The 13642-nt window shown below is 41.9% G+C and overlaps 1 protein-coding gene across 2 annotated transcripts in view; it reads left to right on the top strand.

Annotated features, from left to right (window-relative positions):
* The first annotated feature begins 8267 nt into the window (after positions 1 to 8267).
* The window catches only part of LOC117764699 (thymocyte selection-associated high mobility group box protein TOX-like), a 77834-nt gene continuing 72459 nt past the window's right edge, over positions 8268 to 13642 (top strand). Inside the window, exon 1 of one of the 2 annotated variants that reach the window (XM_034590686.1) lies at positions 8268 to 8976. In XM_034590686.1, the coding sequence (XP_034446577.1) occupies positions 8872 to 8976 (105 nt within the window). In that variant the 5' untranslated portion in view covers positions 8268 to 8871. The remainder of the gene's footprint in view (positions 8977 to 13642) is intronic. The other variant, XM_034590685.1, reaches the window with a different exon arrangement.

The raw sequence follows: 13642 nt of genomic DNA, 5'->3' as shown, positions 1-13642 counted from the left end.
AAGTGAAATTACTCTTAAAAGGATATTGTTGTTCACAAAGAGTGTTGAACAGCATGTTCAACTGCCATATTTTATTCATGCGGGCGGCCATGTCCGACACAGGCGACCCATACAGTACATCTACTCTGGCTCAACTGTGTGTGTCTCCGGGAGAAAATCCTCATCGTGTTGCAAGGTGGCGTCAATAAAACTCTAATCTCCAATCTCTCGAGGGATCCGATGAGAAACTATTTTCTCCATCCTGCTTTCCATTGTCCAACAATGCTTCTCCTCCCATGCAGGCTCCAAACAGTCAGTGCTAAGTGTGCTTATGCACTTGTGAGGCATTCAGGCCTATCTTCTCTCTGCAATAGCTCAAAATTGCATAAGAAATTGCACGTTATTTAAATCTTCCGGCTGTTTAATGCCAGGGGAGACAGAAGGTGTAACAAGAAACCAACACTGAGGGAAAATATAGATACTGGATTGGCTCCCTATCAAACATACATCAGGTCTCAGTGTGCTGCACCAGGAGAGAATGCTCTGCTGCAGACCTTGGATTGTTTGATTCAACTTCATGTACAATCAGACTGATGCTCACTTGTGAGAAAATTGCAAAAATTTGTTGAGTATATTACGAGCCTGAGGTTGAGCAGTTAACTTTTCATAGGAATCTGACCATGAAACACGTTTTTCCCACGTATCTCGTAAATCACAGACGTTTCTCACCACATGAATCCGCTTGTACAGTGAGATTATTGCATGATTTGTCCCTTTTACAAAGCCCGAGTGGGAAGGCATTGGGAACGTAGCCTTGAGTTGTGAGTTCATTCAAACTAAATTCATTCTGTACTCGACTGCCTGCCGGACCAAAGATTTATATCAGTTTCTCTGATTCAAATTCCCCAAATAAATCTGAAATATTTATACTGGCCTTATTTTAGTTGTGGGTCTTTACTGGGTATTTGACAGTGTACTTACTTTTTCCGAGCACAGGGCATTGCTCATGATGGTAAATCTTTCACACTAAAGGTTTATTTCACCCAAAAACAAAAGGCTTTGTATTGTGACATATTAACATCCAGGATATCCAGTTTGATAATTGACAACATCCCTTTATTGCCAAGTAGCTGATAGACTGTATAAAAAGATGGATGACGTGACTGCTCCCAAAAAGTGAAGCCAAAGCATCTTGATACCCGCCTGGTGGCTGTCTGCGGTATAGGTCATGAATCCTGCTTCCTCCATGTTAGCAGATGGGATATGGACTAAACTAAAAAAGTCAAAATACACATAATATTTTTTTGTAAAAGGTGGTTTCTGTAATTTTAGGTAGTTCTGATCACGCTGATGTTTGCTCAAGTGCTAATTTTCCCAGGTTGGTTTAACTAGTTATTTGACAATATGAAAACTAGGTGAAACATCATGATTGACAGCTGAGACTGACTCGAGATTGGTCAAGCGTGTAGGCGGGACCTCAATACTACGATATCCCCTGCTGTGCAAACTCCAAATTACGCCATTGCCACAAGATGACAATGTTCGCATCCAAAATAATTTTGGCTTTATTTCTGGATATCGGTAGGAAGTGTAGACACGTCCTCCATCTTCATATACAGTTGATGGTTTAATCACTGTCTCCAGATGTTTTATCTAACGTGTCACATAAATGATATTCTGCCATCACACTGATGCTTGGTGCTGATCCAACTGGAAGAAACAGAGATAGAGTGTGAAGAGTAGTTTTCTATACTTCATTAACTCAGGCTCACCCTGTCTGGAGACTTAGCTCCCACACCTGGACCAGGAACACAGAAGTTTGACTTTTGCCTTCAAATTTCAGTGTGTTTCACTTTTAACACTGCAAGAGAAAAGAGCTTTAAGGATGATGACTCACCAGTGTGTTCGATGAACATTATGCTATCTTGGGTGAGTTGGCTGGGGTTGTGGAGCGCCGTCTGCGATGCCTGTTATAGTTGCTCTGCTGTGAGTGGGCAATGCGGTTGATGGGAAACATTAAGTTTGAAACATTAAAACATTAAAACATTAAAAGCCTAGAGAACTAAATATATAACTTTGTTCCCAATAAAAGAAAACATTTGAGCGATATATTCCTTCATAGCCCAATATATTATGATTTATCTGAGGTTAAATTTAACATTCCAGGATGATTAAGTTTAAAAAAACTTAATCGACAGATTTGAGGACATATAAACAATTTCAATGCCTCGAATAACTTTCATTGTGTTTGTCTTCTTACTTCACAGCCTACAGGAGCGGGATAGAGGCCAATGCAGGAATCATCCTTCAACCCAGATAAAGATCAAGTATGCTTCATTTAATCAGAGGATGCAACATGAGAAGAGAAAGAATTGTTTCACCACCATGAATGATAGAGATTACAGAGAATCTGCATGTTATGATCTCGGTAGATACTGAAAATAAAAGGGCTAATTTTATATCAACTGATCTGCATAAGCAGAGTCAGGACTTTGGCATCGGTTTATTGCAAAAGCTGTGAAGGTTAACAGCTCCTGAAAATAAATGTTGACTTTTGACCAAATAAATTCCCAAAAAATGTGCAGTCACTGGTAAATAAAATGTTTTTAATGGTTACCATTGCTGTTCGGTCACATTAAAAAAAGATGCCTGCATTCAAATTAGCCTCATTTTTTTTCTTTCCTTGTTTTTTGTGCCTCACTCAGTAAAAACATCTATAATTTGAGCGACTCAAAAAGAATCCTAATTGCTCGTCTGAAAGGGACCGTGATTGGATGCTTGAATTTCTCTATGTAGGAATGACTCCAGCGCTTGAATGACAATTTTCACTGCAAATGATGCCATGTGTCTCGTTGATAAGAATAGGTCCTGTTTTCCTACATGCGCACAAAACATGCAGTCAGTCATACATGCGCGAGACAAACGTCATCGGAAATAAAACTGGTCAAAACAGAAGACGCGAGAAGTAAATGGCGCAGACATGTTTTGATCACACCTACAAAACACTAGCAATCAAACAACACACTCTTTCTCTGGTTTTTGTACAAACAATGTAAAAAACAAAACTTTAACTCACTTGACATTATCACCATGTGCAAATGTTGGCCTTTATAATGATGTGAAAACACTGAGCGGAGCTCCTGCAGACTGCAATACATTCTTCCTCAAATGAGAGCTGAAATGCTATAGGCAATTAGAGGAGTCTCTTGAATTTCCTTGAAATGAAGTGCTAAATGAAACGTGGTCAGACTGACAAGTCTGCTCTCTTTCTCACTGAGCGTTCTCTGTCTTCCTGCAGCGCTTCGTGCAAAGGGGAAAAGGTAGACACATCTCTTTTACCAAAATCAAGAGTCAATGCATGTAAGCCCTGCGGTGATTTTCCTTAATTATGCTTCAGGGTGATTTGCTAGGTGGATGACACAATGAGGACATGATGTCAGTCACATAATAACCCAGCAGTCGAACTCCAGCTCCCATGTACAGAGACGTACTGCACTGTACTGTAGCGCGCTTCTGTTATGAAGTCAGCATTTTTCATGTATGGAATAAACCAAGAAAAAAACCCCACACATGGACATAATCTTTTAGTGGTTCAGATGTCAGAGGCTTAAAGTTGTGCGGCAGAGTATGGGAGTTGACCTCTGGGGAAACTAGGTCGTGACCTCCTTGTCTGCAGAGCTGCACCGAGGACATTATAGGATCACCACATCTCTACCAACAGGACTCTGGACGGAGGAACGGTTTGGCTTATGTTTCATACTGTATCACTGCAGCTTAAAATGACATTCACGACAGATGGAAAGTAACAACTCATTTCTCTTGTCCCGGAGTAAATTAATGATCCCAGAAACATTATCTTCCCTGCTGTTTGTGGTCTCAGGCCAGATTGTTGACACACTCAGGACACACTGCAGGTTCCCATGCCCTGCTCAAACAAGCAGGGTCAGTGCAACCTGGCACAGGGGTCAGAGGTCAGCAAGCTGGCCCAGAACACTGCTCTTGTGAGATTCAAAATGTGTTTCTTTATAACTTCCAGCTTTCACACCTCAACCTATGAATATGACGTATAATGAAATGATTTAACAAGCACATTAAAAAATAAGAAGTGGAGCTGGAGTCAACATATTGAAACATGCTGTATTTTTCAACATATGTTTAACAAGCACAAATGTGTTCACATTTGAGTAACACACTAATCATTGAGTGGGGGGGGGGGGAATATGTTTCGAAAACTTGTTCCAGAGTAACATAGTTTAACATAATGGTATAATTTGCATGTACCTTATAACATTGCCCTTAGGCCCACAGTTTGCATGAACAGATCAAATTATGCTAAATGCCAGACAGTAAAGGTACAGCATGTCCTGTACTGCTGTGGGTGTGTTGTGTGCACATCACGGATAAAACTGGTTTGGCAGAATTTCATTAAAGAATTTTCCCTTATGTTTATCTGATGATTCACACTCTAGAATGTGTTTTTCTAAATCCTTATAGCTAAAAATGCTTCAGTTGTCTTTCTTATCTTTCTTAAGCAATTCAGATTACATTGTAAAAATAAACATATTAAATAAACCACATTTCAGGACTAGTAAATAACTAGTAAATATAAACTAGTAAATATTGACAAAGTTTGACCGAACTTCATGACATGTTTGTCAAATTAAAGAGGAATTTCTTTTCATCGTCTGTAACTCCTACAGTTTTACCCACAGAACGTTCTGCCAGTCAAAAAATAAATGTCCTGCTTTTTCTCAAGCCTGGTAAAGCAGCTGCATGATTAAGAAGTCTCAATGTTAGACAAAGTACCAAAGCTCAATGGGGTCACGTTCCAAATCTACATGTGGTTCAACAACCAGACAAAGCAAATTGCTTGAGTAATTATCCAACAACTTTACTTGAACTACTTCACTTTAACTTTATTTAATGTTCTTATTAATGCGTGTGTGTGTTTGTGTGTGTGTGTGTGAGAGAGAAAGAGAGGTTTTGTTCATGACATATGATCATTTTGACACATTTTTAACAATGCATGAAGCTAAATCGGGACAAATGATGCTCAAAAAGGTCATGATACTTTTAAAGGTTCAAAGTGCATCGAGAGGACTCTGATAATGTGAGACCGTGCTCATTGTCATCCTCTATAGGAAAGATACAACTGATCCATAGGAAAATTTGACACAAGTTTGGAGTAAACTTCACTAATGATGCAGATTTTTTTGTTTCTGACCTGACGTTGTGAACTAATAGTTGTTTAAAAGTCGCTTTAGTGTTCTTGAGAATGCATTAATGTCGGTCATGGGAACATTAAACGTTCTACTATAGATGCTTTACAGTAGCTTCCACTTCCCCTGCTCCTACGGGCTCGACACAGTTCGCTCTGCGATGTGATATAAATCTCGCGTGGGGCGTAAAACAATTAGTGTGTGCTTCTACAAAGTCGATGTTCTTTATTGTAATAGCTTTATAAGTCATCATTTAATGACATCACAAACTGCAGCCTCGGTTTTCTGCTGTAACTTTGGGGACGTGGTTGTTCAGCATTCACTTGTCTGTGTGTGTGTGTGTGTGTGTGTGTGTGTGTGTGTGTGTGTGTCTGTGTCTGTGTCTGTGTGTTTTTTGTAGCTTTCCAAGGTCACTGAAATATCATGTGCCAATTCTGTTTTGAGATAATTTTCAGTTTAAATTAGCAGAACCCTCAGCAGTTCTTTTGTCCTCCCACACTTTACACAAATCAGCCTTCGTTTCTGCAGAACAAACCGAAAGCCAAATTATCTTATCTACCTTTCATCTTCCAAATTTTTTCATCTGCATCACATTTTATTTGAGATTAAAGTAGGGCTGCATCTTTGTGCGGCACTAATTGCCATAGAGCTTCCGTAATTAAAGGACAATAAAGCCTTAGTAGTAATTAGTTTCTCTTGTTTGGTTGCTAGCCCATCAATTGTGCTTCAATAATACTGATCATTAGCATGCGCCTGGGCAGTGAGGGATGCTGGGAAAGGAGCCCTGCACACACAGCACTCCACATTCCATTCCCATGAAGCCATGGCACTGAGCCATGTGGTTAACTCTCTGTGAGCCGTGCCGGGGGAGAGTGGCAGGACGTGCCTACCGGTGTAGGGCCCGCACTGTAAAGAGGCTGCACTGTAACATAATAGACCTGCTGAAACAACGACTGGCTATTGAAACTTGCGAAGGTTAGGAACATAAGAGCTGCAGCTGTGGGCAGATGCGGCTGTCACGGTTTGTGTAAAAACAATTGTGCCCTTCTCCGTGTTCTCCTTGCTCCTTTATTCACATTCAGGTTCATCTAATGAAAGCCTGTCTGCAAAAACTGTTGAGGAGTGATATAGAGAGTATATTATCACTGTTTTAATTGCAACGTATCTCCCCCAAACAACTGTTCAAATTAGCTTTCTTTAAACAGAACAGCGTCGGGAGGATAAAGAAGATTTCTGGGCAGGCAGGGTGCAAGGATGTGCTGTAAAATGTGGCAAAGTAATAACGCCAGGCAGCAGAAAATGTGCTCCATTCTGTACTTCGCCTTGACATGATTGAAAGACAATGGTCCCATGGATAGGCCATTTCAACATCAAATGTGCATGCACATCACAGGGCAAGGGTGTGCTATCCATCACATTCAGTGAGCTGTCAGAAGCAGCTCTCGCAGCCGCAGCTTCTCTCTGCACACATTTGCAACTGTATGGCAACACGGGATTAAACCCCCTTGTACATATTCCGCCCTGAACACTGCATAGACGCACTTTTACAGGTGCTCATTATAGTTCCTTGTTTGAGGGGTTATATCGCACATTTGATTTTAAACGTCCTTATATTTATGTCTTTTGATGAAAATAACAGTAAAACCTCAAATGCAAGCGCTGCTGAAGAAAAAACAACTTTATGATCAATGACAATGACCTAAGTTTTCAGTAACTATCAAACACTGACCTTTACAATAAATGATATATGGGCTCTAGTCTTGTCAATAAACTGTCCTTACTGTTTTCGACAATAGACTAATATTGGGATTTGTATAATTAACTGACTAACTTTAAACAGCAGGTTCATGTGATAACATGAGAATGAAAAAATTAAATGCAGTAAAAAATAACATTGAGGAACCGCAGAGAGTCTCTGAGAAACGTGGATCTAATAATCCCAAAAGTAGTCGTAAAAACCAGAGAAAAAAAACAACTTTATGATCAATGAAAGTTCAGTTTTCCATTATTCTATAAAACACTGGACTTTATGATGAATTTAATATAACCTGTTTCCTTTTGTCTTTTATAGACATAACATTAAAATCAAAGGAGTGCAGAAGTAAAGTCACTGTTTTAGACTAGATTATAGTAGGAAGTTTGGGTAAAAACATGTAAATGAAAAAACAACATCCATCCTGGCACAATGAGCCTACCACTGACAACTAGAAAAAAAGGCAACTTTAAGATGAATGCAAATATCTTCAGTTTTCAATAACTCTACATGGTTTAATTGTTTGGGCCCAGATTTGGCTCACAGTCACAGTGCCACACCGTCACACGGCCCACATACCACGTGGAATGATGGCACTTGGCCGGTCTGTTCCTGTTATCCAGATCTGGGCCACAAGTAAGCCATAGCCATACCGCACGTCAACCAAAGGTGCCAAGGGTGGTCTTTCTGTGTTATTTGGGGCCATAGTCACCATTTACCACATGGGCCACTTTGGGTTCACATCCAGATTACACCCGGCCTGGAGCACCGCATGTTTGCCAAAAAAGGACCATGTTTTGTTTTGGGATATTCAGGCCACATTTGTTATTTCAAAGTGGGCCACTGTAGGCTCACAACCATTTTGTCAGGGCCATGAAAAGGCCAGAAGTTGTCACATCCGTATGATCTCTGGGTAAATACATTGGATTTTTTTTATATATCAAATGTGTCTTTCTGTCTTTTATAGACGTAACAGTAAAAATCAAAGGAGTGCAGAAGAAACTGTTTCAGGCCACAGATTAGAATGGGATGTGTGCGATTAGATGACATAAACATTTTACAGCAGTTTAATGCGGATTAAGAATAAAAATGCATGAAAAAAAACGAACATTGGTGAACTAGAGAGGCCGTGTGCAACCTGCCTCCATCCTCCTTGGCACAATAAACCCAAATGGAAGCCTTTATGAAGCACTGATGGAGCAGAGTACGCTTTATAATGCACAGCCGTGCACACCACTACATTTCCAGCTAATCAGGAGCGCGCAGTTGCAGAAAGGAGAGCGGTTGCCAAGGCAGCCACCAATCTCCCCTCCCCCTTCTCCCTCCGTTCCTCTTTCCCGTTTATTATCGGCAGAGGTCGCATGGCAGAGGGAAGTCCAACCACTTCTGTACTGGAACCAATGCAAGAGTATGCGCCTCCATAACAAAGCCTGTATGGAGTCCTGAGAGCAGTGGGGGGAAAAGCAGAGGCTGCACACTCACGCGCTGCCGTCCAGCTGTAACATTCACAAAGATCTAATAAGAGAGGATCTAAGTTGGAGGTTTTTATTTGCTCTGGAACAAGAGGATAGTTTTTGCTTTTCTTGCCAACACGTGCGTATCCATGCAATTTCTACTCCTGCGTTGTGCGTAAGTGAGTGTTCCACATCCTGGTGCGGGGCTGTGCTGAGGAGTACTGCGCATCATTCACCAGAGTTGGTGCCGAAGTTCGGCCGCGAACGGATGTGAGGGAAGAGTGTACCGAGTAAAAAAAAAAAAAAAAACTCCCCCACTTCTTTTCTTTTTCTTTTTTTTGCTCTCTCTCTTGTGTGTGTGTGTGTGTGTGTTTTTTTTTCTTCTCCTGGCGTTGTGTTTGCTGAGACAATACTGAGTCAAAGACGCTGAAAGTGATTTCATGCCTTCAGTCTCGCACAACCTGAGATGGACGTGAGATTTTATCCTGCGCCCCCGGCAAACGTGGGTTCATGCTCCCTACCGACTGATCCAAGTTGCCTGAGCTCGTTGGACTATTACCACTCAAACAAGGTAAATAACCCGCCGCGTAGCCTCGTGCATCCAAACGCCTCATTTCTCACCTGTCTCTCTTTATGTTTGTGCCAATACACCATGTTTACGCACTGCCAACGCACGCTTTGTACGGATGCGTTTTTTCCATCCGCGGGCGCTCACTTGCTTCAAAATGTCAAGTGTCAGCAAGTAAAGTGACACTGGGCTTGGATGAGATGCTGTTAATTTAAGTGTGGAACAGGGCAGAAAAAAATTTACTCTATATATTACTTTACACTGAAACCTGCTATTTTCCTATTTGGCTGTTGGAAGAAAATGAATAGTCCCAACTTTCCCCCCCTCCCTTCCACCCAACGTGCTTATTATGTTATTTCCCCCGGAGAGATGGTGCAGTTGTGTTTTTGCACAAAGCTGGCATTAAATGTCCCACCCGACGTGGAATACCAGGAGCTGTATGGAATCCATACTGTCCCACTTCGCTGCTCTCATGCGCACATCAGCTCCCCCTTCGCAATGATTTCTTACGTAGCTTACGTGGTTTTCCGCCGGGAGTTCAACGATTAAATGGATGTGTGCCAGTAATGTACTGTTAATTACTTTGTAAGGAGAAACCACAGAGTCTGTGCTGCCACAAGTATCACTCTTTTCTCTCGGTCTCTGTGCGTTGACACCCCGCAGCTTTGGGCTTTTGACACTGCACTCAACACAATTGCAAGTGCGCAGGAATTTAAAACAACAATTATTTTGTTGGTTTTCCAAGAAAAAAAACAACAACAACCAATGCCTTAGTTATTCTGTTGCAGATATTAGAAGGATCGGGGATTATTAAATCTGTCGTTGTCAACCTGCCACAAGCAACAGAGACAACACAAAGTAAACTAAACCTACAAACATACAACCTGTGGCAATACAAGGAAACCCATATCCAACTATTCAAATATCTGATTTCTATTAACAGCATCTCAACTATCTGCTAAACCCTAAGTTAGACTTTGCTGTTGTCACCTACCACGGCGACATCCACAGGCCCTGGATGTCGAGCTGCTGCTGTAGATGAACTTCTTTGCCTTGCTCTCTGGCCTTCCGGTACAGGACAGTGAAGGCACTAATACAAATCAATGTTGGGGATGTTTCTCTTTTCGCTGTGTGAGCAATGGAACATCTCTCTCACCGAATCGGAATTTTCCAGTAATTAACCGAGAAGATCATCTCCCACTTAAGGTCATAAAAACAGTGTCCTATATAGTTGTTGATCAAGGTTTGCCGGCAGAAAAACAACGTGCAGGCGGAAAATAAAATTACCAGGACACAGTGACTCCCATTCGATCACAGATGAAATGAGGTCCATATAAAACATTAACAGATAAGGCCGGTTTACACCTGTGTCACCAAATGGGCTCGTATAACTGTCTCCTCCGCACAGGCTTTCTATCTTGTAGGTCAGACGAATTAGGATCATCCTCCACGCGGATAATCCCAGGAATATGCTGATATCCACGCACCGCACGAATCCTGGAAACAAAGCCTCTAGATATTAAACGATAAAAGTGCTTTCACTAGAGAGAAAGTGACACCACGCTGCTGTCAACCACACAACAGCGTGGCACCCCTCAAAATTACAAGTGTTCATTTTGAATTATTGAAAGGCCTCCGCTCCCTTTACCTCGGGTTCTTTCCACGAGGGGAGGTATAATTTGCCATCATCGCATGTGTAACACTAACTACCTACACTAGCAATGCAAATGAGTCCGGGACCTGGGGGGGGGGATTCGGTGTCCTGTTAACACGCTGCTCGAGGTCAAGTTGCTCTCCTCAAACGCTCGTCAAGCTGACGGCGGCATTAAAGAGACATCTGATTTGTTATGTAGGTACTGTATCTACAGATCAGATCTGCCCGCAGCTAATCACCTCTGGCAGCACTGGTTGGCCAATTTCAAATTCAGCACAGGTCTCCTTCTTGAGCTGAGTGGAGGCTAGAGGTTAATCATTTTTAGGGGCTCACTTTGCATATTCATGGGGTTGTACTTCAGTTTGGAGCAGGATTAGTTGGGGTCTAGTTTATCTTGAAAATATTCTTTCAGGGTAATATTATTGGTAAAATATTCTATTTTGGTTAAATGGTTGAAATTTGGCAATCATATTGAGATTTAGCATCATTACTGGCTGCTCCCGATCCACAATTATAATAAAAAGCAAATTGCAGCCTCAGACAACATTTCTCCTTTTATTGCTGTGAAATTGGTAGTGTTAATCTCAGTCACACACAGCCTTAATTGGATAAAATGAGCATGTGCTTGTATTTCAGCTTTACAGCCTGTTTATTTACAAACCTGTTCCGTGCGCCACCGACTAATTGTGGATGCTGCGAGCGGAAGCAAGCGTGGTTCGGGCAATTAGCAAGTTTTTGTGACTTCCAAGAAACACGCTGTCAGGCTCTCAGCCTTTGTCACACTTTTGCTCACTTGGAGCTGCGGCTCATTCCATTCATAATATTTGAATTTGCTTTTTTTTCACCTTCGTGTTGATGATTTACTGCGATTCACCAATTGACGCGAGTCGTTTCCATTACTTTGGCTGTGTTGTCCATGATCGGTCTGGGTCGATTGGTCCTTAAGCAGCGTGAACAGTTTGTGCTAAGACTATTTACTGCGATGTTCAGCATCGTTACACAAGATGGAGAAAAAAAAAGGTGAGGTACACAAAGAAAGAGATGCATAAAATGCGCAGAAGTACTTCAAGTGCAGACTGAGATGAATCAGAAAGATCCATAAATAACCCTGAAGATGTTCACTTCAATACTTTCAGTGCTCACTTTGTTTCACTGTGAGTGTGTCTCTTTTATTACTGTGGTGCTCTCCCACAGCTGAAGAGATATTACACAGTATAACAGCTTTGCTCTCTGATGGCAAAATGAAGCTGTGCCGTGTTTTAATGCTTTCGGCTGCATGATGCATGTGCTGCTGTACTTATACTGTACTTATTTGCACTTAATGTGTTGCAGAAAGCCCTGAAACCACGCGGACGCATCTTGTCTAATACAACATGCACAACTGTAATTGCACTGTGGCTGTTTGTCCGGCGCTTTCGGTTTGCTCTGTGAAATGGGAACACAGTGTCTGCTCCTTTATTTGAATACCTTAATCAAACAGTGCTGACTGCTGCTGCTGAGGTGAGTCGCTGCCTACAGTAGAGCACCAGGATGGAGGGCAGCGAGAGAGAGAGAGAGAGAGAGAGCGAGAGAGAGAGAGAGAGAGAGAGAGAGAGAGAGAGAGAGAGAGAGAGAGAGAGAGCGAGAGAGAGCGCGAGAGCAGGCCCTGTGTTTATACACACAGGCCCCACCCAGCTCATATATCCTACCAACAACTGATATCTGCTTAGATAGGGCATGATTGAAGAGCGGGCTTTGTTAGTTGGTGGTCTCCTCTGCCTCAGATAAGCCGGGGGACGGATATGCTCCATTGGAAATGCCTTATCTCAATTTTATTTTTAATATAGTGCTGCCAGGTTGGGTCTCATAACATTAACATATTTTAGTCATTCAGTCAGTTTCCATCAACTGATCATCCTCGAGTGAAATAAGCTCTTGAATAAACACAGACATACTTGCTGTTAGTTTTGGCTTAGTGTGTACGAGTGTTATTTTTAACTCCTCCAGCACTTAAACATGGCTGACAGCCGCTCCTTGTAATGCTGGCTGTGGTGCATGTTTATGTTGAGTGGTGTTGCTGCTATTAGCTAATGACACACTCTGTTTTATGTGACGGAGAGGCAGAGCAGGAGAGTTAAAGGATGAGTGAGAGTCAGATGGGTTGAAGGAATCAGTGGCCCAGTGTGGGGACATTGTGTGTGTGTGTGTGTGCATGCTAACTCGGGGCCATTCAAGCGTTTTGCTGACTATGGAATCACAATCACAATTGCTTTCATAGTCCTGTGCAGAGGAAGGCCATGCATACCACAGTAAGGGCCGGTGACACACAGCGAGCAGGGGCCAGGGCAAAAACAGTCTCTAAATCATGTTCTCCCTGCCCCGACACACAGGGGAGATTTTTAATGGGGATTCCGACCATTTGAAATCATTTCAGTAAAACTTAGATTGGCTGTGACATTGGATGAGTCAGATAGCCTGCGTATGACACAGATATTTCTTGCCTTGTATATGATTTTTTTTTTACCTCATTGACTGTGTGAGACGTTTCCCAACCAACCACAAGGTGTCCACATCAGTTTTATTTGTGCGTTTGTTTTAAGGATTTTTTTAAGATTATTTTTTGATATCCGTAGACAGGTATGAATAAATATAAAATTGATGAAAGGAAATAGGACGCATGATTCTGTAAAAACACACTAACGAAAATCATTTAAACGGTCTGTGGTCTTTAAAGATATGATATGCAAGAATTCTTCATTAAAATATCAACAAAAAAAACTAGACCTATGTTATATATTTAGTTGTCTTGTGCACTTACATTATCAAAAATATGTGGGGGGGGGGGGGGGGGGGTGCTCATGTGCTAATCATCGGCCCTGCTAGTGCCGAGCTACTTGCTTGTTGGTGGTACCAGTGCATTCCCCTCAGCGTCTGTTACCATAATTAAGACCAGCCGCCGCACTGTAGTGTGCTTACATTAGTCAGCCTAGTCCTTCCCATGGGGCAGTGCAGTGGCATTCTCCTTCTTACTGAAGA

The sequence above is a fragment of the Hippoglossus hippoglossus genome, chromosome 7 (assembly GCF_009819705.1).
Source record: "Hippoglossus hippoglossus isolate fHipHip1 chromosome 7, fHipHip1.pri, whole genome shotgun sequence".
Classification (NCBI taxonomy): domain Eukaryota; kingdom Metazoa; phylum Chordata; class Actinopteri; order Pleuronectiformes; family Pleuronectidae; genus Hippoglossus; species Hippoglossus hippoglossus.
This window is presented reverse-complemented; position numbering and strand designations above follow the sequence as displayed.